The sequence below is a fragment of the Mesoplodon bidens genome, assembly GCF_964165515.1.
Source record: "Mesoplodon bidens genome assembly, chromosome: 12".
Taxonomy (NCBI): Eukaryota; Metazoa; Chordata; class Mammalia; order Artiodactyla; family Ziphiidae; genus Mesoplodon; species Mesoplodon bidens.
The window spans coordinates 9,790,339-9,816,710 of NC_138168.1; the positions used below are offsets into that span (position 1 = coordinate 9,790,339).

At 40.3% G+C, this 26,372-nt stretch overlaps 1 protein-coding gene across 2 annotated transcripts in view; it reads left to right on the forward strand.

Annotated features, from left to right (window-relative positions):
- Positions 1-26,372, forward strand: part of FILIP1 (filamin A interacting protein 1) — a 196,085-nt gene that overhangs the window by 107,266 nt on the left and 62,447 nt on the right. For both annotated transcript variants that reach the window (XM_081251494.1, XM_081251493.1), the window contains exon 3: positions 25,082-25,255. In XM_081251494.1, coding sequence (XP_081107620.1) covers positions 25,082-25,255 — 174 coding nt within the window. The remainder of the gene's footprint in view (positions 1-25,081; positions 25,256-26,372) is intronic.

Sequence of the window (26,372 nt, forward strand, 5' to 3'; positions counted from 1 at the left end):
CTAACTGCAGAGACATGATCTTCACCGTCAGTGCCTCACTTCGGTGTCCTTCCCGCTGTTTTCATGGTTTACTGCAACAGCCTAACTGGTACTACTTCCTGCGGTCTCGTCATCCCCAGTTCTCCATATCACAGCAAGCGTTAGCTTTTTAAAATCCACGTTGATCAGCTCTTTCCTCTGCTGAAAATTCAGATACTCCCTGTTGCGCTGAGAGGCTTTCATGCACGGGCATCTGCTCACCTCTTGAGGTTCATCTTTCACTGTGTCCCCCCGTCTGTGGTCCTGTCACACTGACTTGTCTGCAGTCCCCTGAACTCAGGATTGCTGAGAGCCTCTTCTTATTGAAGACTATTCTCTTTCATTATGTATTATGCAAATGACTGGAAAGGCACTAATATTCCACATGTTTCAGGTTGGCTGATGGGGGCACTGCATTTGTTCTATTCATTGATTTTGTCCTACTTTATTTTTAATGTCTTTCCACATCCAGTGAAGGTCGTTAGGCAGGGGAAGCAATTCTCCAGACAAACACCTACTGTTTGTCTGTGCTTAAAAGCTTATTCCATTACTTGTTATAACTTGATCACGTTTCCTCAAAGACTTCCTGGGACAGAACTTCTCTTCTGTCCAGGCGTTCAGAGGTTTTTATATTTTGATAGAGTGTCGTTCCTGTATCTCTTCAAAGGTGGAGTTTTATTGTAGTTACATCCTCAGGAATCACCTTGTAATTATAAAACAAGTGTATGGGTAGAGCCATGCCCTGATTCAGTAGTAAACCTGAGCCGCCAAATCAGACCAAATATGAAAATACAATTCTAGGGTAAAGTGTTTATATTTTTTAAATTTTATGTTAAAAATATTTTTGTGTGATTTAAAACAACAATTTTATTATCTTTCTTTTTTGTTGTTATTGAGGTAAATTGACATAAAACATGATATTAGTTTCAGGTGTACAATGTAGTGATTTGATATTTGTGTCTATTGCAAAATGATCACCACAGTAAATCTAGGTAACTTAAAAATAATTTAAAAGTTGGAATGGTTAATTCACACATATGGTTGAAAAGCTAGAAAAAGGTATAATGTATGCAAGTATGTATATATTCTTTTTGTTTTTTACACAAATGGAGCATATTATATATACCATTCTGCAATTGGTCTTTTTCAGATGTCAAATATGCCTTGAAAATCTTTCCCTATTAGAACATACAGAGATTTTACGTTCTGTTTAAAGGCTGCAGAGTGTCTGACAGTTGGGTGTACCTTAGTGCAGCCCCTTGTTGATGGACATTTAAGGGGTACCCAGTCTTTTGCTATCACAATCGATGCTGCTTGAATACATTATACATACATCTTATCACACAGGTAAGAATTTTTCTTGGTCGTATTGCCAGCATGGGAAAATGTTGAGTCAAAGGTTATATAAATTTGTGGTAGATTTTGCTAAGTTGCCCTTTATAGATCTGCTTTCCCACGCTCTTGACAACACACTTTATTATCAGTTGTTTTGCCAATCTGATGTTTTAATTCCTTTGCCAATCTGATAGGTGAAATGGGTATGTCCTTGTAGTTTAAATTTACATGTCTCTTATGAGTGAGGTTGAACATCTTTTCCAATGTTTTTAGAAGTATTTGTATTTTCTTTTCTGTGACTGGTCTGTTTCTATTCTTTGCCTGTTTTTCTAGTGAATTTTTTGGCTTTTATTGATTAATAAGAGCTCTTTATATAGTAAAGAAATTAGCTCTTTACCTGTGATATAAGTAAATAAAATATTTTCCTATCTCATTATTTTTATTTTGACTTTGCTTTTGGCATTTCTTGCCATGCAGAATTTATTATTACTATTATTAGTCAAACATCAGTCTTTTCTTTTATGACTTCTGATATGGATCAGACTTAGAAAGGCTGTCTCACTCTTAGATTATGAAAGACTTCTTTCAAATTTTCTTCTAGTACTCCCCCCCGCCCAGTTTTCCCATTTAAATATTTTATCCATCTGGAATTCATCTTTGTTTAAGGTGAGACTCTTCACTTTTTTGTAGATGACTACTGTCAGGAAGACAGAAACCACTCCAGATATTTCAACAGAGAGGAGTTAATAAAAAGATTTGGTGACAGACATCGGAAGCTGAAAGGTAGAAAGAGAATGCTGAGGTAACCAGAGATAATAACTTCAGGAAGAAGTTACTACCTCAAGAGCTGGGGAAAGAAAGGGAAGAGGTAGACTTAGTGCAACACAGGAGCTCAGAGGAGGGACCTCTCTGAGGAGGGCTCACTGCCCAGGTTTTGTGGGTTCCTCTGAGGGAGGCTGGGTCTGGAAGGTCTGAAGAAGCTGGAGCTGGAGCTAATGCTGCTGCTGGAGCAGTGCTGTCAAAACAAAGCAGAAAGGAGCTCCCCTCTCTCCACTCCCCACCTTCTAATCCTACTAATGACCCCATGGCAGAACCTAACAGGAAGCAGCAAGCACAGGAGTCAGGAAATGCAATTTGCAGTGTTCTAGACTCAGTGGCACAGAGTAGAATAAAGACAAATGAGAGACAATAAGTAAATACCTGTTAACTGAACAATGAATTTTCCCCTATGATTTGAAATGTCACTTTTATCCGGTAATAAAATATTTAAATCGATTTCCAAGTTATAGTTTAGTCCATAGATTTCTCTATTTCATGTTCTAGTACCACACTGTTTTAATTATTGTAGGACTATGTTTTCATATGTGAAAAGGTCAGTCCTTTCTCATTACACTTTTTCTGAATTTTCCTAGCTCTTCTTATTTACTTTTAAAAGAGGTGACTTTATACTCAAAGGATCTTTAAAGGAATTTAAAAATCAGAACACTTTTTATTAAAAAAGTCATTTATTTTCCTTTGGATAGGTTTCATTGTTCATGGTAATCAGAACCTCTATATATGAGGTACTTAGCAAATACTTGCAGAATAACTAGCTGAAAATTTAAAATGTCATTGTGTCTTTTTTTATTCCTTTCCTGTGAACTCCAAACCAGTTTTAGTTTTACTGTATTGGCAGTTGTTGAGCATATAGAGAAAATGCAGAGATCTTTGCCTCTGTCACCAGTTCTTTATCTATTGAGTTGGCCAAAAAGCTCATTCAAGTTTTTTCAGAACACCTTACGGCTGTTTGTGTAATCCAGACAAGAGCTGATGGTGGCTTGGACTAGGGTGGTATCAGTGGTGGTGACAAGTGCTCCGGTTCTGCACAAATTTTGTAGGAGAGCTGATAGTATTAGGTGGCAGGTTGAATACGGAATATGTGAGAAAATGATTAGTTAAGGCTGTCTGCAAGGTTGTTGGATCCAGCAAATGGAAAAGAGGGGTTGCCATTTACTGAGTAGGGAAGCACAGTAGACAATTGGAGACCGGAAATGTAGTTTTGCATTATGCATGAGATGCGGTTAGACATTCAACTACAGAGAGATAACCAGTAGGCATCTGGATAAGAGTCTAGGGTTCAGGGGAGACATCTGGATTGGAGTTATCAATTTGGAAGTCACCAGTATGTAGATGGTAGTTAATGCCATGAAACTGGGTAAAAATCATGAAGAAAGTAAATTTAGATAGAAGAGATAAGAGATCCAAGGACTGAGCCCTGGGAATTCTAGCACTGAGAGGTTGGGAAGATGAGGAGGAGGAATCAACAAAGGAGAATGAGAATGAGCACCTAGAGAGGCTGGAGGGAAATTAGCAAAATAGAGTGTTCTGGAGTCAAAGTGAGGAATTTTTCAAGGTGGAGAGAAAGATCAAAAGTGTCAGATGCTGCCAACGGATCAAGGAAAATGAGGAATGAGAGTTGACCGTTGCTTTCAGCAACAGGGAAGTCACAAGGAAAATGAGGAATGAGAGTTGACCGTTGCTTTCAGCAACAGGGAAGTCACGGTATGCCTTGATAAGAGACGTTTCAGTGGGGTGATAGGAGCAGAAGCCGGATTGGAGTGGGCTCACATGAGTGAGCTACTATTGTTTGGTAGGAGAGAATATCGGAGTCAGGAAGTATGGGCAACACTTCCAATGAGTTTTGTTGTAGAGAGAAGGAGAAAAATGAAGTGGGACTTGTAGGAGTCAAGAGAGGGTTTTATTATGATGGTAGAAATGACAGTATGTTTGCACGCTTATGAGAACAGCTAGTATGGAGGGTAACACTGATGGTGGGCAAAGTCTGGAGCGTGTCCTAGATCATAAAGAGAGGATGGGAGCTAATGGATAAGTCAAGAAGTTGGCGTTAACTATAAGCACCAACAGTTCATGTCTAGTAACAGAAGAGAAGATTATGTACATATGGACAAAGATGCTGTAGGTGTACAGAGATGGTGGGGGATTGTGGCTGTTCTTCTATAATTGCTTCAATTTTCTTGGTGGGCTGGGTAGCAAGAGGAAAGATGTATGAAAGAGTGATAAGAGAGAAGTTATAAAATTGTAGTGAATGAAAGTGGGCTAGAGGAATATAGTGTGATTTCTTGGTAGCATTAACAGCCTAGGTAAAATCAGTGATGATGAATTTAAAGTGAGATCACTTGGCATGATGTGTTTTTTCTGCCTGTGGGTACAAGTATTAGAGATGGGACTTGACCAAGAGTTAGATTTGATTTGGCTGTGATTTGACCAAGAGAGTATAATCAAGTGAGAGAAGGGGTATGAAATTGAGGATGTGTACAATGGAAATTGAAGCTGGAAGAGAAGGAAAATGAGCACATGTGGGGAGGGAGGATGAGGGGCAGTGAAATACAATAACATCAATGGATATGGTTGGTTGCAATTCTTGGTAATAATGACAAGGACTAGAGTATGACCACAGAAGTGAGGGGCTGAAGTAGTGTGAAGGACAGAATTCTTAGAAGAGAGAAGTTCAGGGAATCGGGAGGTCAGGGTACCAGCATAATCATCTAAGGGAATGTGGAAAATCACCAAGAAACTTGACAGAAGTAGTGTTGGAGGGCATAACAGCAATCCAGGAGCTCATATCTTCAAGGAAGGAAGGGGCGTGAATGCCCTGGGCGTGTGAATGGAACATGACTACAAACAGAAAGGATACCAACTGCTATTGTCATGAGATTCAAAGCCAGGACATTTTAGGGAAGAGGGAGAGAGCATGATCTGGAAGCGGTTAATGTGGAGGAAGAAGAAATCTAAGGAGAGTGGGAGAGAAACTATCCACTTCTGAGGGCTCTTGGGGAAGTGGTGTCCTCAGGAAAGAGCCAGGGTTCTCTTAGGGAAGTGATTCTCAAACTTGGCTGCAAATGCTCAGGCCACACCCAGCCCGATTAAATAACAACCGCTGGAAGTGAGAGGCAGGAATCAGTATATTTTCAAAGCTTCACAGGATTCCAGGGTGCTGTCAAATGTAAGAATCGCTGCTTTTAGAGCGAGGAGGTGATGGGAACATTTTCAGAAGCTTTTGTGAACTTAGAAGTGGCTTGTGGTTGAATGTGTGTTTCAAAGAGCATAGTGAAAGAGTTTCAGGAGATGGGGATTAGGTGAGATACAGCATTATAAAAGATGTCAAATGCAGACTTGAGTCTGAGAGGCGAGGGGGGTGAGTTTTCTCTGGGTTTTACTTGTGGTACCTAAAGTACAAAGTGTCTCCATTTTAGCAGCTGCAATATCAGAAGGACACAATTGTTTTCTTTATTTACGGCTTTGGTGAGTCCTTGGGAGATGCGCCAGATATGTCAGGAAGAGATGCTTCAAATAGTTTTGCTCTGGTTAAGTCATCTTGGGATGGAAGCCTTTCAACTGATCCCCATGAAAATGACACCATCTGTGAGATGGCTACTAGTACTTCAGCTGGAAAGTGTGAGGCCATATTGCTGCAGCTCCGTGGCGTCTTGCTAAATTAGTTCTCGGGATTAGGCATGTGTGAAGAGTGGCTGCAGAAAGAGGCCATTCAGACTTCATGCTTGTTGGCCTTGAAGGTCATGGGGAAATTGGAAGGAAATTTTGGGATATTCCCATCATATTATTTAAGACTAATCACTGTTGAACATGACATGATGAGTCCAGCATTGAGCAATCTGGCAACACTGTTTGTCTGATCTCATCCACCTGCCTCTTCTATTTAGTCATCTTCACCACACTTTCATCCGACCACTGGCTTTTGGATGATGAAGCATGATAATGACAGCTCAGATAAGATTCCTAACCACGAAAACTCAGTAGAGGTCAAAGCATATCAATCGTCTGAAACAACAGTGTTTGGCAACTTGGTAACTACAAATAAGCAGCAGGAGTTTGAAGTAGACTAGGGGACCATGAGCCATTTTATCCACTCTATCATAATCAAAGTTTTTTCCCTGAAACTTCCCAGCAACTAATGTGAATCTTAGCCAGTTGTTCTTGCTCATTTATTATGAAAAAGCTGATACACCAGGAACATTATAGAAGCTAGTAAGGCAGAGATTTTTAAACATCGGGATCAGTCATGCTGTCAGATAAAGCTCAGGCTTAGGCTATCATGAAAAAAAAAAAATCCTAAGGGGCTGCACGTCATGAAAACATGATATATAACATGCTTAACCAGAGTGCTCCCCACTTCGAATGATGATTGGTTATTGGCAGTAGTTGCTGCTAAACATAACAAAATCAAGTTTTTCCAACATCTTCTCTCAAGAGGACTATAAAAGAATTGGTTGATGTAGGAATTGCACATGGGAAGACGCATGCTGTAAATAATACTTTATATACGTACTCACTGATCTGAACATTAAGGTAAACATGTTGAAGCCAATATTTTTGAGCTCAGCATCAATATTCCTATTGCTAATGGACAACTAATGTGTTTGAATATACAATCAAACTTCAGAGACATATCAACTACTTTTTCAGGGCACTGATTTGACAGCATGCCAAGATTCCTCCAAGTGCGCCCAATAGAATTCAAATGTCTACTTAAAAAATGGACCTGGCCAGGGGCTTCCCTGGTGGCGCAGTGGCTGAGAGTCCGCCTGCCGATGCCGGGGACGCGGGTTCGTGCCCCGGTCCGGGGGGATCCCACATGCCGCGGAGCGGCTGGGCCCGTGAGCCATGGCCGCTGAGCCTGTGCGTCCGGAGCCTGAGCTCCGCAACGGGAGAGGCCACGGCAGTGAGAGGCCCGCGTACCGCAAAAAAAAAAAAAAAAAAAAAAAGGTGGCTTGATGAATAATTAGCTATAGGAGTTACCTTCCCAAATTTCATTCCTAGTGGATTATAAAGTCATGCAAGAATGGGACTATGTGCTACTCATGTGGGATTCATTGTAACAACTAGCAAAATAACTTTACACGGAGCTGCTTGCTAAGTTAATAAATGAGTAAATAGAAAGAAAGAAGAAAGGGAGGAGGGAAGGAAGAAGGAAGGAATTAATTAACTGCTCTGTCTATGGTGTGTGCTGATGTTAGTGGAAACAGAAGCAGTAGCCACATCCTTCAGCTTTCATCCAGAGAAGGTAACGGGGCAAATCAAAGAGATGTTTGGTAAAGATTTTATTTAATTACTACAGGCATAATCACAGTAGAGACGTTTATTTCAAACAAATTCAACACAGTGGAATTCTAGTCCAACACAATTATCTGGTCTTTCCCTTGGAATTTTTGGGGGGATGGGTATTAGTTTTTGATCTAAACTTTGGGTTACAGATTCAGGCAAAAAGAATTAAGAAAACTGGAAAAGACTCAGGTGACAGCTGGACATGTATAAAGAAGACAGTCAAGTTATTGAAAAACAAATAAGCAAGACATAACTGTTAGTTCTGGTGAAATGAGAAATAGCATCAATAGAAGTGCATTCTTCTTGAGCTTTCCATTCTATTAGAATAAAAAATAAAGTGGTACATTTTGAGAGACTCTATACTGATAGGTACGTAGGGGGAATTCATAAAATATAATATTAAGATTGCCAGCTCTGGAGTTAGTCTGCCTAGATTTGCATCCTGACACCACACAGGTTGGGCGAATTACAGAACCTCTTTGTACCAATTCAGATCCCTCGTCCACAAAATGGTGATAATAATAGTACCTATTTGTTAAGGTTACTGTGAAGTTTAAATAAGATAATGTTTGCAAAGCACTCTACACGTTTTCTGGCATATAGTAAATGCTGGATAATATTAGGAAGAGAGCAATAGAAAGAGAGACAGAGACAGAGAAAGTGTGTCTGTGCTGACATCTGCATTTATGTATCTATAGAGAAAAACAATCCTGAAAAGATCGACTTCAAATTATTCATAGAATCAGCCCTGGGGAGTGGAATTTGGGGGAAAGTGGCATACACCTTCACTTTTTCTTTACTGTTGATTCTGTAATGTTGATCTTTAAAAAATAATCAACATTTATTACATTATAAGTTTAAATCTTTAAAAATTTTGACAGTAGATCTAAAGAGATAATTTACTAAATTAAATTAATCCAGAGAGAGCACAATTTAAACTGGTTTATGCAGAATCAAGGCAGCAAAAGTGGCCATAAGTAACAATTCCTTCTGGGGGGAGGCCATAATTATATACACATTCAAATCTGCAGTCTTAGATAATTCTTTGAGCTAGATAGGATACTGCTCTTTCTACCAAAGTTGAGAAAGTTGAGAGGTTTCCTGCATCTTAGGTTATCACTCAGCTAGTGAAGAGTAGGGCCAGAACTCAGGGCCTTGATTCTTTCAGACCCCTCCACCATGTTATGACATGCGCCGTGTTGATCATTCCCCACAGAGCCCCAGGTTTAAAGAGACAAGTAATAGCTCATTTACATAATCTCATAAACCCAGCAGAATGGATGGCGACATTTTCTGATGAACTGGCTAATTTGCCTTAGATCTATATAAAGACATAGGTGAAAACTCAGAATGTGTGAGTCATTCTGGTAACTTCTTATATCTTGTAAAGTTTAAATACAGTGATGTTTTAGGCTTTTGTGGCTGGTAAACTGAAGCTTTTCACCTTGCCGGTAATTTAACATGGTTAGCTTTGGTTGAGATCTCATTTTTTGGCTGCAGATTCACAGGATCCCCCAGTCTATTCAGTAATTGTGATGCAGTCCTGTAGCATTTAAGACTAAGCCCTAAAAGCTTTGCTTTGTATACTTGATCTGTAGCGACCTTTTGAGCTTGCTGCCTATTGAACCGGAGGTCTTCCCTGTGAAATCATAGAATACTGCCCCAGTTCACTTTCTGTTACTTGATATCACTGAACAAAAATACCATTATCAGGGTCTGAGAAAAAAAAGATAGGGTACCCTGTCTCTTTAAAAGTTTAAGAATAGCAAGCACAGTAGAGTTAATTCTTTGGGGGCTGTGCCTTGAGAATTTTCTGGCTTAGAGTCAAGCTACAGATAATTAATTATGTCAGTGAAAAGCTCTGATGGCCTGTTCTTTTCAGAGAAAAGTGACATCATCCATAGAATTCTCTGGCAATAAAGAAGAACAAAGCTGTGAGTGCAGGAAATAACAGACAGATGTCCATGAGTGCATATTTTATCTACTTCAAAGTACATTGCCAGAAGTCATGCTCTAGGGCCGTCTCCCAGCAGCAGTGGAGGGGGTCTTGGAGAGTCAGAGAAGGAAGTTTGCAGGATTGGGTTCACCGACCTCACATGCCCTGGCGTGAAGAGAGAAATGTGACATTTTTAGGGAAGTTACTAAAAAGATGACAGTGCTCAAAAAATGTTGGCAAGATCATGGCAAGCCAATCAAGTTACATCGTGTGGGGAAACTGGACCAGATGGTGGTGGTACCATTTGTGGATGAATGTTACTATGGGAAATATTACCCAGTGAGTTTCATTCCAGGGCCTTCTCTTGCTTTGTGTTTATATCATATTCTCACAGAAAACTGTTACTGACCCCCAGAGCAACTTGTAATGGAAAGAATAAATATTTTGAAATCAGATTAACTCTGTTTCTTACGAATCATGTAACCTTGGGCAAGCTATTTAATTTCTTTGAGCCTTATTTTCTTCATCCGTAGAATGGAGTTAAGAGAAATAAGTAATACCCATGAAAATAATTTTGTTCACACCAGGGTGCAATTAAAATATTGGTTGTTATTAAATTCAACTCTATCCTTCCCTGAAAAATATGTTAGTTTCATATTATACATATAGAGCCAGACATATTAGTTGGAATACATGTTTACTTACATAAGCAATTTTAGACATGATAAAAAGATAATTGTTTCAAAATTTCAGGTACCAGAGAAGGAGAAATTCTACTATTAGACATTTATTCCTCTGAGTTGATACTACCCATTCTGGAACTTTCTTTTAAAAAACATTTTATCTGATTATCAAAGTAAAAGTAGTTCAATGTAGATCATTTAGAATATGTATTCTCAATGAGAGTTTCCCAGCAGGGTAAAATTAGTTCTTAGAGAGGGGTAAAGAAATTTTAAATGTCATAATGGTTTGTGTACCTCAGAAAGATCACAGTACATTAACAGATGTACATTAGAGTTTCATAAGGGGGAGATTAGGAGAAAAATATCTAAAAAGTCTCCTTAGAAGCACAAAACTGAAAAAAGTTTGAGAAACAATGATTTAGAAATATTTAAAAGCTACAAAGAAAAACATTAATCTCCCATAATTCTAACATCCTGAAAGAACAATTGTGAATATATGTGTATTTTTCTTCACATATTTTTTTTTACATAATTGCAAGCACGGTGTACACACAAATTTGAATAACGTTATAAGCCTTTCCCACATAATTCACATCATTCAACATCCCTCGAAATACATTGTTTGAAGTCTGTAAAATATTTTATCTTATGGAAGTATTATATTTTACTCAAATATTTCCTTATCATTGAATATTTACATTGATTCCAATCTTTTCACTGTTATAAATAGCACCATAATGAACATACTCATGCACAAATCTCTGTCCTTCTTGTTAAACTCCTCAGTGAAAAGGTCTCTTGTATGCATCTGTTACCAAATTGTTTTCCAGAACCTTCCCAACAAAATTATGAAAATGCCCATTAATCAAATTCTCACTACAATGACTATTATAGTTCTAAAATGTGTTCTAATTTAAGGCCGAGCAATGGTATCTCACCATTGCTTTAATTTACATTTATTTAGTTGTCAGTTAAGTTGAACTATTTCCTAATGAACAGTTTATATATAAGTAAATTGTATATTTATGACTTTCTATTGAGCCTTAGGGATTTTTTTCACTGATATATGTGAACTCTTTATAATTGAGGCTAGTTACCTCATGTCTGTCATAGTTGTTACAAATATGTTTTTTGGCCATTCAATTGGCTACGATTTTTTTTCACATGTAGAATCTCTAATCTCTTTCTTTGTCATTTCAGAGAAAATATTTTCCCCCTTCAAAGTCAGATAACTACTCATGTATATTCATTCATCATTCATTTATTCATTCATTCACTCATCTGTCTTTAAACAAAGAAACACATAAAACAAGGTTATATACTGATGGATGATGAAAATATTGTGATGAGATATTTTGGGAACCTAACTGCATTTCCCCCAGAGCAAGGATTCTGTGTTCTCTAACTCACTGTTTGTGGTAACTTTACAGAAAACAACTATTGCAGATAATGAGAATCAACTGTAACTCATTTCTATTTGTTCCTTGAATCATGGGGAGATTTGACAGGAATTTCATGAACATAAAAGGAAGTAATAAGCCAGTATCTTTTGGGGTCTAAGCTTTGTGTAGTGAAAGGTAAAAGGTAGAATTTTAAGAAGCTGTTCTGTCCTCAAAAGAGAAAGTAGACATGCTTAGAAAAGGGGAAACATAGGACACTGCTGTTGGATAAGGAGAATACACGCACACAACACACACACACACACACACACACACTTTACTCATACATGTAACAAAAGTTTATTGAGTTGGGTCCTGTGCTAGGGGCCAGGGACACAAGAGAACAAGAGGCTGTGGCCTCCCTGGGCTGCCAGTCTTGCGGGAAGGGAGAAAACGAGCAATAGTGGTTACAAAGTGATGAGTACAGTGATTAGGGAAGTATCAGGGGACAGAAAGGGCAGGGCTACACATTTTACACCTATTCTCAAATCACAGAGCATCACATGGTTCCTAAACACTGACACTTAGGTAACAGCACACATGAGGTTTTCTTGATAAAAAATTTTTGTATGTGGTCCAATAGAGTAAAAAAGCTTGGTAATTGTATAAGCAGATGTAATCAACTACATTTTCCCTTTAAAAGGGTAGATTTGGCATTTCAATCTGGGATTTGGCACCAGAATGCCAAATATTGTCCATAAAAGCAGTTAGCCGGGGCTTCCCTGGTGGCTCAGTGCTTAAGAATCTGCCTGCCAGTGCAGGGGACACGGGGTTGAGCCCTGGTCCGGGAAGATCCCACATGCCATGGAGGAACTAAGCCCATGCGCCACAACTACTGAGCCTGCGCTCTAGAGCCCACGAGCCACAACTACTGAAGCCTGCATGCCTAGAGCCAGTGCTCCGCAACAAGAGAAGCCACCGCAATGAGAAGCCCACGCACCACAACGAAGAGTAGTAGCCCCCGCTCGCCGCAACTAGAGAAAGCCCGTGTGCAGCAATGAAGACCCAACGCAGACAAAAATAATAAATATATAAGTAATAAATAAATTTATTTTTTTAAAAAAACGATCACAAACAGTACAGAAATCTTGTGCCTTTTTCAGGAGTCTCCTTTCTCTAAAAAGGGCATTCCAACTAGGAACTCATAAGAATTTATTAAACATCAAAGATGCAATTTTTAAAAAATTAACACTTCTAATTTTTTTATTTAATTAATTTATTTTATTTAGTTTTGGCTGTGTTGGGTCTTCGTTGCTGCGCACAGGCTTTCTCTAGTTGCAGTGAGTGGGGGCTACTCTTCACTGGGGTGGCTTCTCTTTGTTGTGGCTGTAGGCACGTGGGCTTCAGTAGTTGTGATGCTTGGGCTTCAGTAGTTGTGACGCACGGGCTTAGTCGCTCCGCGGTATGTGGGATCTTCCTGGACCAGGGCTCAAACCCGCGTCCTCTGCATTGGCAGGTGGATTCTTAACAACTGCGCCACCAGGGAAGCTCAACATTTCTATTTTTGTACTTATTTTTATTTTCTTTTCCTAAATCAGAGGGCTTGGCTTTGGTTGCACCTTCATTTAGAGGCAATGCTTCCAGCCTCAGTGTTAGCACAAGATGTGCTGTTTGACATTGTTTCTTACTGATGCCAGGTTTTAAATAGAATACTCAGAAAAGTTTAGGAAAAATTGTTAAGTCATTCCTGCTGCAATATAAACTTTTGACAGGGGTGATGAAGAAACTGCAGACTCTCGCATAAACTGTGGAGTCCAAATGCTTGAGTTCGGCAAGGAGCTGCCCCTTCAAAGCACACCAACAAATAGTGCAGGGGGGCTCGGAGGCACGGGGCAAGCCAGCAGGGGCTGCCAGTGTCTGTGAAGCCTGTGGCACAGGAATTGTAGGTACTGTTATGAGTGGTCCAGGGAGTCACAGGATATCGAGAGCCACAGGGATGAGGAGAACTGCCTTAGCCTTTGACTTACTGATGCAGTTTGTGGAAAGGCTTTTTGCTGTGTTGCCCAGTAGATCCAGCTGTTCCACACCAGTCAACTCACTCCTATGAGAAAAGAAAAAAGAGGAAATTGCCTTTTATTGGGCATCCACAGTATTTCAGGCACTGTATTAACCACTTCACATATATTTCAATCTCTTACAGGGTGGGGAAGATGAAGTTCACAGCTAAGTGGCTGAAGGTCACGTTAGCAGAGCCACAATATGTCTGTTTGGCTGTTAAAGGGCAGGGTAGCTAACATTTGCCAGGTACCTTTATACATCAGCTCATGTAAAACCTGTGAGGGAACTACTGCTGTGCCCATTTTACAGATGAAGAAACTGAGTTCAGAGAAGCTAACTCATTCAAGTCACACTAGCAGTAGTGCTGATGTGTGTTTCTAACTCAAGAGTCCCAAGTGCATGCTGTTTCTACCACATTGCTTCTCTCGAGTAGGAGTAAAAATAAGCAAAAAACTAGCTCTAAGTTTCCATCAGCAACTTGTTTAAAGAGAAAGACAGGGACTTCCCTGGTGGTCCAGTGGTTGAGAATCCACCTACCAATGCAGGGGACGTGGGTTCAATCCCTGGTTGGAGGACTAAGATCCCACATGCTGCAGGGCAACTAAGCCTGCATGTCACAACTACAGAGCCTGCACGCCTCAACTAGAGAGAGCCCAAGTGCCACAGCGAAGAGGACACGTGCTACAACTAAGACCCGGTGCAGCCAAAAATAAAAATAATAAAAAAATAAAGAGAAAGACAAAAAGCAAGTGGGTTAAGGAAGCACATTACAATAAACATCTTCAGTACACCAGAACAGCTGATACTTAGAATGACGACCCCGAGTTCTCAGAAAGACATTAACTTATGTATATTACATTCTTTTTTGAAAGGAAAGGGACTTCATAATTCATTTGAATTCTAAATGAATTCAGTTTGGGAATTCATCCTATTCCCAAACCCCTCCAGTTAAACAAATCTGTTGTTTAAAGTAAATATTTTTCAATTACTTATAAAAGTAAATATTCAGTGTGACATGCCCTGTAGGTTCATAGTGGCTGAGATTTTCTTGTATTTTTGTTCAAAAAATTAAACTCTACTTGTTCCAAGTTGGTCAACTGTATGCTACAAATATACACATCACTTAAGTCAGAGGCTGAAATGAATACCTCAAAAAACACAACAAATCCTAAGGAATTTAATGTGATGTGATTCAAATAAACCTTACATAAAATTTTTTCTAGACTGTGTAGTCTTGTTTGATTGAAATATCTTCTCTTTTGAAAGACTATTACTTGTATTTCCCAACCCTCACCAGTCAGAGGATGAAAATAAGACCAAAGGAACTACCTTTTCCCTCTCGTTCCCTGTGCCCTCACCTGCTCTGTGGGATGCCAGGCCCCCTGTGCGCAGGGGGTCCCCAGAGGGCGGCCCACACGTGTTGCATGGCCTGCTCCGGGCTACCATTTGGCATTTGCCACTTGGCCCTTTTCCGCCCTCCAGCCCACAGCCAGCTCTGCTGTGTGAGCCCCAGGGCTTTCTCCTCCGTGTACGTCAGTTGGTGTCTACTTGGAGGCGGCTCGAGGGGCTCAGACTGATGTGTACACTGAGAGCAGGATGCCAGATAGAGAGGGGGCTGCCTCTTCCCGCCTTCCCTGCCTACTGCTGAATTCTAATTCACCAGTCCTTCTAGTTCTTATTGGGCTCTCTTACGGCCGTCCCTCACCCTGGGACTCAGGCGGGGGTCGAGGCGTCTGGGCTGGAAGGCCGTCGGAGTGACAGACGCTGTGCTGCACTCAGACTCACCCTTCCCCTCTGACCCTGCCCCATTGTCCTTCAACCAAAATGATGCCTTTCCTCCGCTGGGATGAGCTCTTTCCCAGGAAGAGCCTGGGTTCCTCATGCAAATAGCCCTGTGTCAGGGCCACCCTGCCAGTCAATCCTCCAGACCAGATTACATGGGAGGATTTCACTCAAGCTTGAAAAATACTTCTAGAGACCATTTGGGAAGGAGACAATCACAGGGTAAAGTAAGGAAGTGAAGAAAATTTACATAAATAAGCAGAATTGTACCAGAGGTGTCTGTATAGAGCTATCTGTGCAAGGTCTGGTACAGATGCTGTGTCGTCTTGGGTTTCCTCTAGCTGGTTTACGTTGACGGGGTTAAATTCACACAGCGGGGTAAACACCTACAGTGAGAAAACAATCATAGAGTTGTGCCTCAGCAATGACTTCTCCCACGTTTTACGGAATTCAGCTTCTCAACCAGGGTACAGAAAGCTGGACTCTGTCTGTTGGACCTGATTACATGCAGGGGTAGGCAGTTCAAGGGCTCTGCCTAAGGTCTTTATTAGCACAGAACCAAAAGCCTGTAGTCTTTTGGAATTTAAGAAACTATACACTGCAGAACCACAGCACTGAAGGGGGGAACCTGTGGCCTTATCTAATTTCTAATCCAGAACACAGCAATTGTCTTGCTATTAATATCCCGATGTGGGTAAAAAGGAAAATAGAAGAAAACCACATAAGTAAAGAAAATGTGTTTAAATCCATGGATGACTGTCATGTTCAGATAACTAACCACAAGAAAACATGACTGCACTTTTATAATTTTCTATATGAAATTTTACCTTTTTAAAAAAGTGGTATTCTCTAGATAAAGGATTGGGGATGGTTTGTATTTTCTTTTCTTATTTGAATTTTTGGGGGGTGAACAAGGTGGTACTTTTTTTTTTTAATTGTGGCAAAATATACATAACATTTACCATTTTAACCTTTTTTTTTTTTTTTTTTTGCGGTACGTGGGCCTCTCACTGCTGTGGCCTCTCCCGTTGTGTAGCACAGGCTCCGGACACGCAGGCTCAGTGGCCATGGCTCACGGGCCCAGCTGCTCTGCGGCATGTGGGATCTTCCCAGACCGGGGCACAAACCCGTGTCCCCTGCATCGGCAGGCAGACTCTCAACCACTGCGCCACCAGGGAAGCCCCATTTTAACCTTTTTTTTTTTTTGTGGTACGCGGGCCTCTCACTGCTGTGGCCTCTCCCGTTGCGGAGCACAGGCTCCGGACGCGCAGGCTCAGCGGCCATGGCTCACGGGCCCAGCCGCTCCGCGGCATGTGGGATCTTCCCCAACCGGGGCACGAACCCGTGTCCTCTGCATCGGCAGGCGGACTCTCAACCACTGCGCCACCAGGGAAGCCCCATTTTAACCATTTTTAAGTGTACAATCCATTGGCATTAAACGCATTCACCTTGCTGTGCACCATCACCACCATGCATCCATCTCTAGAATGCTTTTCATCTTCCAAGCCTGGAACTCTGCACACATTAAACAGTAGCTCTCCATCCTCCTTTCCCTCCTGTCTGTGCCAACCACCACCCTACCTTGTCTCTATGAATTTGACTTTTCTAAGTACCTCATATAAATGGAACAGTATTTGTCCTTTTGTGACTGGCTTATTTCACTTGGCTAAGTGTCTTCAAGGTTCATCCAGGTTGTAGCATGTGTCAGAATTTCCTTTTTCTCAAAAGGCTGAGCAATATTGGAGAGTATGTATATACTACATTTGTTTATCCATTCATCTGTCAGTGAGTACAGATGTTGTATTCCACCTTTTGGCTATTGCTAATAGTATGCTGCTATAAACCTAAGTGTTCCTGCTTTCAGTTACTGGATCATATGGTAATTTATCTGTAATAGAATTACTGGATCATATGGTAATTTATTTGTAATTTTTGGAAAAACCACCACACTGTTTTCCATAGTGCCTAAACCATGTTACAGTGTACAAGGATTCCAGCTTCTCTACATCTTTGCCAATACTTATTTCCTGTTTTTTGGTTTTTTGTTTGTTTGTTTGTTTTGATGATAGCCATCCTAATGTGTGTGAAGTGGTATCTCATTGTGGTTTTGATTTGCATTTCCCTAATGACTAGCAATACTGAGTGTCTTTTCATGTGCTTGTTGGCCATTTGTATATTTTTAGAGAAATGTCTATTTAGGTATGTATCTGAAAAAAACCAAAAACACATGGGCTTCCCTGGTGGCACAGTGGTTGAGGGTCCACCTGCCGATGCAGGGGACGTGGGTTCGTGCCCCAGTCCGGGAAGATCCCACATGCCATGGAGCGGGGAGGCCCGTGAGCCATGGCCCCTGAGCCTGCGCGTCCGGAGCCTGTGCTCCGCAATGGGAGAGGCCACAACAGTGAGAGGCCTGCGTACTGCAAAAAAAAAAAAAAAACTAAAAACACAAATTCAAAAAGTTACATGCACCCCAATGTTCATAGCAGCATTATTTACAACTGCCAAGATATGGAAGCAACCTAACAAGATATGGAAGCAACAGATGAATGGATAAAGAAGGTGTGTGTATATATATATATATATATATATATATATATATATATATATATATATATGCACATAAATACATACATACAATGGAATACTACTCAGCCATAAAAAAGAACAAAATTTTGCCATTTGTAACACCATGGATGGACTTGAAGGGCATTAAGCTAAGTAAAATAAGTCAGGCAGAGAAAGACAAATACTATATGATATCACTTATATGTGGAATCTAAAAAATACAACAAACTAGTGAATGTAACAAAAAAGAAGCAGACTCACAGATATAGAGAACAAACTAGTGGTTACCAGTGGGGAGAGGGAAGGGGGGAAGGGCAATACAGGGGTAGGGGATTAAGAGGTACAAACAATTAGGTATAAAGTAAGCCACAAGGATATATTGTACCACATGGGGAATATAGTCAATATTTTATAATAACTATAAGTGGAGTATAACCTTTAAAAATTGTGAATCACTATATTATACACCTGTAACTTATATAATATTGTATATCAACTATGCTTCAGTAAAATTTAAAAAAGAAACATCTATTTAAGTCTTTTGCCCATTTTAAAATCAGGGTTTTTGTTGTTGTTGTTCAGTTATAGGAGTTCTTTGTATATTCTGGATATTAACCCCTTATCAGATATATGATTTGCAAATATTTTCTCCCATTCTGTGGGTTGCTTTCCACTCTGTTGATGGTGTTCTTTGATACACAGAAGTTTTAAATTTAGATGTAGTTCAGCTTATCTATTTTTTATTTTATTGCTTGTTTTTTTGGTGTCATATCCAAGAAATCATTGCCAAATCCAATATTATGAAGTTTTTCCCCTATGTTTTCTTCTAAGAGTTTTAGCTCTCCATTCAGGTCTTTGATTCGTTTTGAGTTAATTTTTGTATGTGGTGTAAGGTAAGGGTCCATCTTCATTCTTTGTGGATATACAGTTTTCCCAGCATCATTTGTTGAAAAGACTATCCTTTTCCATTGAATGGTCTTGGCATTCTGATTGAAAATCATTTGACCATATATGTGAGGTTTTATTTCTGGGATCTCTATTCTAGTCTACTAGTCTAAATGTCTGTATTTATGGCAGTATCACACTGTTTTGATTGCTGTAGCTTTGTTGTAAGTTTTGAAACCAGAAAGTGTGAGACCTCCAACTTTGTTCTCTTTCAAGACTGTTTGGCTCTTTGGGGTCCCTTGAAATTCCATATGCACTTTAGAATGGATTTTTCTATTTCTGCAAAAAACATAATTGGGATTTTTAGGAATTTTACTTTTAAAAATTCAAGCTATCATGGTATTAATAAAAGCAAGTTTTAAAATGAAAAACCGCATCTGCTTGTGATATTTTAATAAAAGATTTCTGTTGGATAATATTTGGTCTGAAGTGCTAGAAAGGAGTAATCTTTAATGAACATGCAGTATAGAGGCTTTTAGGCTATTATTAACCATATAGCTGTGGAGAGAAATTTCTCCAGAAAAACCTAAAGACACATTTTTAGCCCCAATGGCCCTCTAAACTAACCATATCTGAATCTTCTCCTTATATGTTCTTGTGTCACTAATTATGTTAACTTTGCTTTCTAACACTGAGGAGAAAAAAAATGGGTTTAATTTCTATACTAATAGCTAATGCCATCATAAATTACTTAGCTTTTTTTCTTCCAATACATTTATAATATTCCATTTTACCTAACTAGGGTAAATAGTATAATCCAATTTGTATGAGGTTTAAAGATTGTTTCCTGTTGTAACATTCTAGTGGAATGTACTGTTTTTCCTTATTCGGTTTACATATTTTCTTTTTGGAATAAACTTAAGAAGAACAAAGTGACTCCTAATTTGTAGACAAGAACGTCAGATGAAAGAGCAGAAGTTGAAAAATGTAATTGTTTAACTCTTTTAAACAAAGCTAAATAATTAAGGTTGTTCTGAGATTTTCAGCGGCAGTTTATGCCTCTCTGACTTCACATCACTTAATTTTACTTTTATTTCCACAAATATTTACTGAGTGCCTATCATGTGGGCAGGCACCCTTTAGCAGACACTGCAGACACAGTCCCTGTCCTCAAAGCAGCTCACAGCCTAAGAAAGAAATAGGCAAGTTAACTAATAAATTACATTATTTAAACAGATACGGAACATTGAGTTGAGTTCCCAGAATGGGAAAGCATTTACAGAATGGGCATATGTTGGCATTCCAGGACCATCTTTTCCAGGGCTCCTTAGCTCAGTGCAGCAATAGACCATATTTATGTGGTTAACTGAATAATTCGAAGAAGTGACGGTGTTTAGAACCTGTGACATTCTGATTCTTCCATAGCATAGAAATAAATTTATTCTTTCCTCAAAATGCATCCTCCAGGGACTTCTCTGGTGTCCAGTGGTTAAGACTCCATGCTTCCACTGCAGGGGTTGTGGGTTTGATCCCTGGTTGGGGAACTAAGATCCCACATGCCGCTTGGCGTACCCAAAAAGAAAAAATAAATGCATCCTCCATTCAAGGTCAACAGCTCTTGGCAGGGAATGTCTTGTTTGAGGTGTGCAATGTCAATAGTTCGGGGCAGGCTTCTCAAACTTCCCACCTGGCTGTGTTCCCTCTCAACCTAAGTGAGTGGACTGCCAGGCTGGGGACCATGCTGGCATCGTCTAAGAAGCTGTCCCAAGCTGTCCACCTCAAGCAAATGTTTTTTAAGTCTTGTGTTTTGTACTAAACATTCAAGTAAATATTAATATTGTATTAATCTTCTGAAAGGGTTTTAAACTACTTACCACCTACCCCTAGTCTTTAAGTAATCTGAATGCTTCAAGAGGATGCACCATGTTTAATTGGAAGTTCCACAGCTCATTCTGATTCCTGTGTCCTCCCAAAGTTAGACACGTACCCATTTTAGGAGTGTGGAACAGCTATGTCACATGGGCATAAGAACTAAGCATTCTTTCTACTCATTATCGGTTTTTCCCAAAGATTAAAAAACCCCACAAGTTTAAAAAATAGTTAAAATTGTCACTAGGCATAATCACCAATGATGGAATTTTACCTGTAAAGAAAACTCAGTTTTGGAAACACTGTCAGTGAAATTCAGTTTCTGAGTACAGTAAGTCCACCATGGCTGCCCTGCCAGATGCAGGGACATTTTGGAATATCCAGTCTCCTGACCACTCTGTGTTTGCCCTGGGACAACCAACTCATCCCAACTTGCCTGGGACTGTCCTGATTTGCAGAAGTCCAGCTTTGTGGGATTCTGTTCTTCTTGGTCCCAGGCAAACCAGGACAGTTGGTCACCCTCATTTGCACAGAGGTAGCAAATACTTTCACCAGTTTCTGGGGGCCCTCCTTGTTCATGCTGCTGGTCTGAAGTGACCATGATTCCTTGGTGAAGAAGAATCAGTGGAATTGATAACACGGTGAGAACAGGAGAAACCTCTGGGGCAAGCAAGTCCCCAGGAATCGGGTGAGCCTTCTGGGAGCCTTGAACAGAGCAGACATTTTAAGTGCTTTTGGTGCTGAATTGGCCTAAAGTAGTGCTTTCTAAGTGCAGCTATGCTTCATAATCACCTGCAGAGATATTTTAAATCACAATTCCTGGGTTACACCATCAGATCTGCTGATTCAGAATTTGTGTTTAACGCAGCAGATGGATGGTCTTTCCACCATCTGACCGTGTCACAATCCCAATGCTTAAAAATTCCAAGGCTTCTTGCTGTTCTGTGATAAAATGCAAACTCACTGCCTGGTTTACAGACTTTTCATGAGTTGCCCGTTGTTTATCACTTCGGCTTCCTGTGGCCCCAGCCCATGCATCTAAATCTATTCAGTTTGGCCTTTGCCTACAGGTTTCCCTTGGCCAAGAACACTCTTAGCCTAGCTCCACCCCTCTTTCTCTGGCTCAGGTACTTATTGTGAGATTTTGGGTCACTTTCTCCAGGAAACCTCCTCCGTCAGCTCAGATTCAAGTCAAGTGTTCTTCTGGACCAAGTTCTTAGCCCCCTGTATCTCCTCCATCCTAAGGTTTGTCATGTTATAATGTAAGTGACTTTCAACTGATTGTCTATTTCCCCCTAGACTTCAATGCCTCAGGATGCAATTATATGTCCAGTACTGAATGTGCACAAATATTTATTGAATGGATGACTGGACTCAGCTGTGTGGACTATACCAGGACTATACCACCTGTGTGGGGTCCACCTGTCCTGTGTCTGTCGCCCCATCCCTACTTTCACAGCAAAGACCAGATACCCACCCTTGACTTTGTGAGACGGATCACACACTCACCTGTCGGCCCCAGGCTTTGCACAGCGGCCCTCTGCTGCCCCCGTGTGTTTGGAATCAGCTCCTTATGCAGCCAGTTGAGACAACCCCTTGCTCCACGGGGTGCAGTTTCAATTCTGCAGGGACATTTTTGTTTTTGGCCTCCGTATGTCTCCCCTGGCACAAAGGGGAACCAGGTAGGATGGAAGAGAAAGCTGTGACCCCTCCGTGTCTGTTTCTATACCCTAATCTCCTATTTATTCTCCTCCATCACCAGGACTAAGTCAGTTGAACATTTTCATGGTCTCTTCTTCCTCTGACCTCCTTTTCTCCCCTTTCTAGAGCCCTCTTCAAAGTATTCCTCCCTCTGGGTCCTTTTACATCTACGTAAATACAGTGGCCTATTTAGCAGCTCCCCAGCACCCTAAGACTTTAACTACTTGCTTGTGATAAAACTTCCGAGTGAAAATAGTAACGTTCAAGGATAGGAACTTACTTACATTTTGAACTTCAGTCTTTTCTACAAAAATTAACAAGACTCTCAAAACAGAGGCGTAGGGCTTCCCTGGTGGCGCAGTGGTTGAGAGTCCGCCTGCCGATGCAGGGGACGCTGGTTCGTGCCCGGGTCCGGGAGGATCCCACATGCCGCGGAGCGGCTGGGCCCGTGAGCCATGGCCGCTGAGCCTGCGCGTCCGGAGCCTGTGCTCCGCAACGGGAGAGGCCACAACAGTGAGAGGCCCGCGTACCACACAAAACAAAAACAAAAACAAAAAACAGAGGCGTAAAGTGGTTTTATCCCCAAAACGTAGGATCTTAATTACATAAATTGAATCACATGTTTAAAGTAATGAAAAAATTTATTGTGGTCACATCTTTAGTATTCCATTGATTAAACAGATATCACAAGATGAATATTTGATTTACTATAGTAAACTATTCTAAATAGCAGTGATTTATGGGCAACATTCCTCTTCCTTCTATGATCATTATTACAGCAATTAAAAAGCTTTTAGTTAGTTCCTGAAGAATAATGTGGCTCTAAATACATAATGCACAGGGTTATATAACCATAGCCTCTTTTTCTTTGGTAATTGGTGTCTAGGGTAATTGAACTCAGAATGAAATGTCTGGTATATGCAGCATAACACAGCCAATACAGTTCAAGCATAAGCACATTTTTTAGGGGGAGAAGAAATAGGTGTTTCACATCAGTTGTTTTCTTCTAAGAGAACTAGAAAGATTTGGTTAAAAAGAAAGATACCAATAATATTTACATATTTTTAAAGTGGATAGCTTAAACTTTTAAACTAAAATAGCTACTTATTTACTGTTGCAAAGCTCTTTGTTTACATCATCTGCCTGAAGACTGAGAACAATGGACATACCTTGGACTCCTTCAGTACAGGGTCACCATACACAGACGTGGAGTTGTGCCTTGCATAGGGGTGCCTGGCAGAGGGACTGAATAGGGGTGAACTAGAGCCCACTCTTTGCTCGTTAGGCAGGCTGCACTCTGACTCAGGGTTGTGTCTCCCGGAAGAAGCGGGCACCTCTTTCTAATTTGCACAAAGACACTGTACAGCTAGCCTGACTCTGTGTCTGCGCTTCGTCCTTTCGCCCTGCATGGAAACACATTGCCTTTCCATTCAACTATTTTCTGACTTTAACTTTCTCGCTAATTCCAAACCACTGGTTTCTTCAAAATTAATATTTTCCATTTTTGTCTTGAAAGGACCACATGTATATGTGGCAGAGACAACATAGGGAAAATTTGCAAATTCCAGTCCAGTGACGTTTCTGTAATAAATTCATCTTCAGCCATTTGGAATTAGATGAATTTGGAGACTACGAAAAAGCAATAAAAGTGAGAAATCTCAAGAAAGACAAACTTTATAATGGTCCTGTCTCAGGGCTAACTAGTTAGCTCCCTTGTTTAGAATACCATGATAATGAGCCAGGTTTATGATGTAAGACCCCCAGTTAGCATAACACAGGGGAAAACTCTATTCCACTGTCACAGACTGAAATTCTATTGCCACCAGTGTGTTCTTTGGTACAAGTTGGGATAAAGTCAGGGTACTTCATACCCATCACCATTACTGGAAAAACAAGTATACAACCAGATGGGAGTACGTTTGGTCAAAGTCAGTTCCGTCATAACTACAAAGTTCATCGTTCCTCATCAGTAGAAAATACATCCAGATGTATTTGCATTATGTGATGGGAACCACAGTCAATATGACTGAAAGCCTATGATCATGTGGTTTTCTCAAGAGCTTCAACAAGACACTACAGTTTTGCTAATGAACCAAAAGAACAACTCTGACCCCACCAACCTGACTCTGATTGGCAGTCTGGATATTACAAGAGTTAAGTTTCACCTTCAGTGGGAATACATTAGGTTGGGAAGCCCAGCCCAGCACCGTGAGAACTCCCAACCATGTGTTTCTGTGCAAAATGAATCACTTGATGGGAAACAGGAAATCACCAATAAAGGCTGTTTTTGTTAATTACACACGGAGTTAGAACCGGAATAGGGGAGAGCAGGGTTTTATTTTAAGCCAGACTTGAATACTGTATATTGAGGGCATAAACAGAAAACTAGAAAACTTTAAATTGTCATTGACCTCCTGTGCACTGAAAAGGGCTAAGTGTCCCCAGGAGCAGTCCCCCCCCTTCTCAGAATCACTGCTACTTAGATCAAGCACTTTCTATGTAGTTAATATTAGCACAAACCCTTTTTCTGCTTGCCGGCTTCCTAGCAACCTGAAGCAGAGTATCTGCTTGCCAATCTGCTTTTGGTAAAAAAAAAAAAAAAAAAAAAGGAACAAAAAACACCCAGTAAATTTGCCCATAGCCCTGAGGAGACAGGAATAGATTCAATAAACTCCGTGTTGATTCTGTGAGCCCGACATAGGATTTATGTTGTCAACCGTCTGACCTTGCTGCACTTTCCACCACAGGCCAGGGAAGATGTGATCCACATGCTGAAGACGGAGAAAACCAAGCCTGAGGTTCTGGAGGCTCATTACGGGTCTGCAGAGCCGGAGAAAGTGCTGCGGGTCCTGCACCGAGATGCCATCCTGGCCCAGGAGAAGTCCATAGGAGAAGATGTGTACGAGAAACCCATCTCAGAGGTAAAAACATACCCCGACAAGTCCCTGAGAAGGAAGCCTCAGAGGGATGTCTCCACACCCTTCCATTTTACACGCTTTAACATTTTCTTTCAAAGGCAAGCATTTTATGATGCCCTAATATAGAATTAAAGTATAATTAAATAATTCAGAATTACTGTGGCTACATTTCATTGATAAGAATTGTAGAAGTATTTCCTTAAATATACTTAAAGCCCGAAATATGTTTCTCATGTGATTATGATAGTTACCTGCTCTTCAGTCTGTTATTCTTTTATTTCTCTAAGAGGGGATATGTGTAAAAATTCGAGGTGCTTATGGGTTTTGGCATTGAATTTTCAGATTACTATCAAATTGGTAGCCTAAAATTAAACTGATTTTTATTATTGATATTTATGGTTATAAAGCCACTCAGTTTTGATATCTTATAGACCATTAAAATGGTCTCATGTGAACGGCTAAAACATAAAAGTTGAAGCAAAATCCCAATGGAAAGCTTAGGACAGTTCTTTAAGATGAAAGGGAATCTAATAGGACCATATTTAATCATTTTTATACAAGACTGTATTAGGAACTATCAACTGTTGTTGTTAATTACCCATGATATTACATGTTAAAAATACTCTCATATCGTAGAAGTTCAGTGAGGAATCAGGGAACCAGTTGATGGATCCAGCCATGCTGACTCCTCAGAATTCATGTTAAAAAAAAAATCATAGGTATGAAATTAGTATCATAAATGAATAAAGAACGCAGAAATGAAAAGTGCGAAGCAATTTATTGTAATTTAGCTTAAGACAAGCCTTTGCAGCAGCTCAGCTTGACAGGTCTCAGAAAGATCTGCTTTAGAAAGTATTCACGACAGATTGACAGCCCCATAATTTTCTAATTTCTGCAACCAGGATGAACTAGAGCTCTGTTCTCATCTTTTCTTTAAGCATTAAGAGATAATTATCAGTATATGATAGAACAGAGTCAACTGGCTGAATCCACTTTCATGTTTGAGATAACCCAGTTATTAGCTGCCTGTAGCTTTGGGCAGGTCACTTCAGCTCTTTAAGCCTTAGTGTTCTCCTCTGTCAGGTGCACATCTCATAGAATTGTAAGGATTAAATGAAGC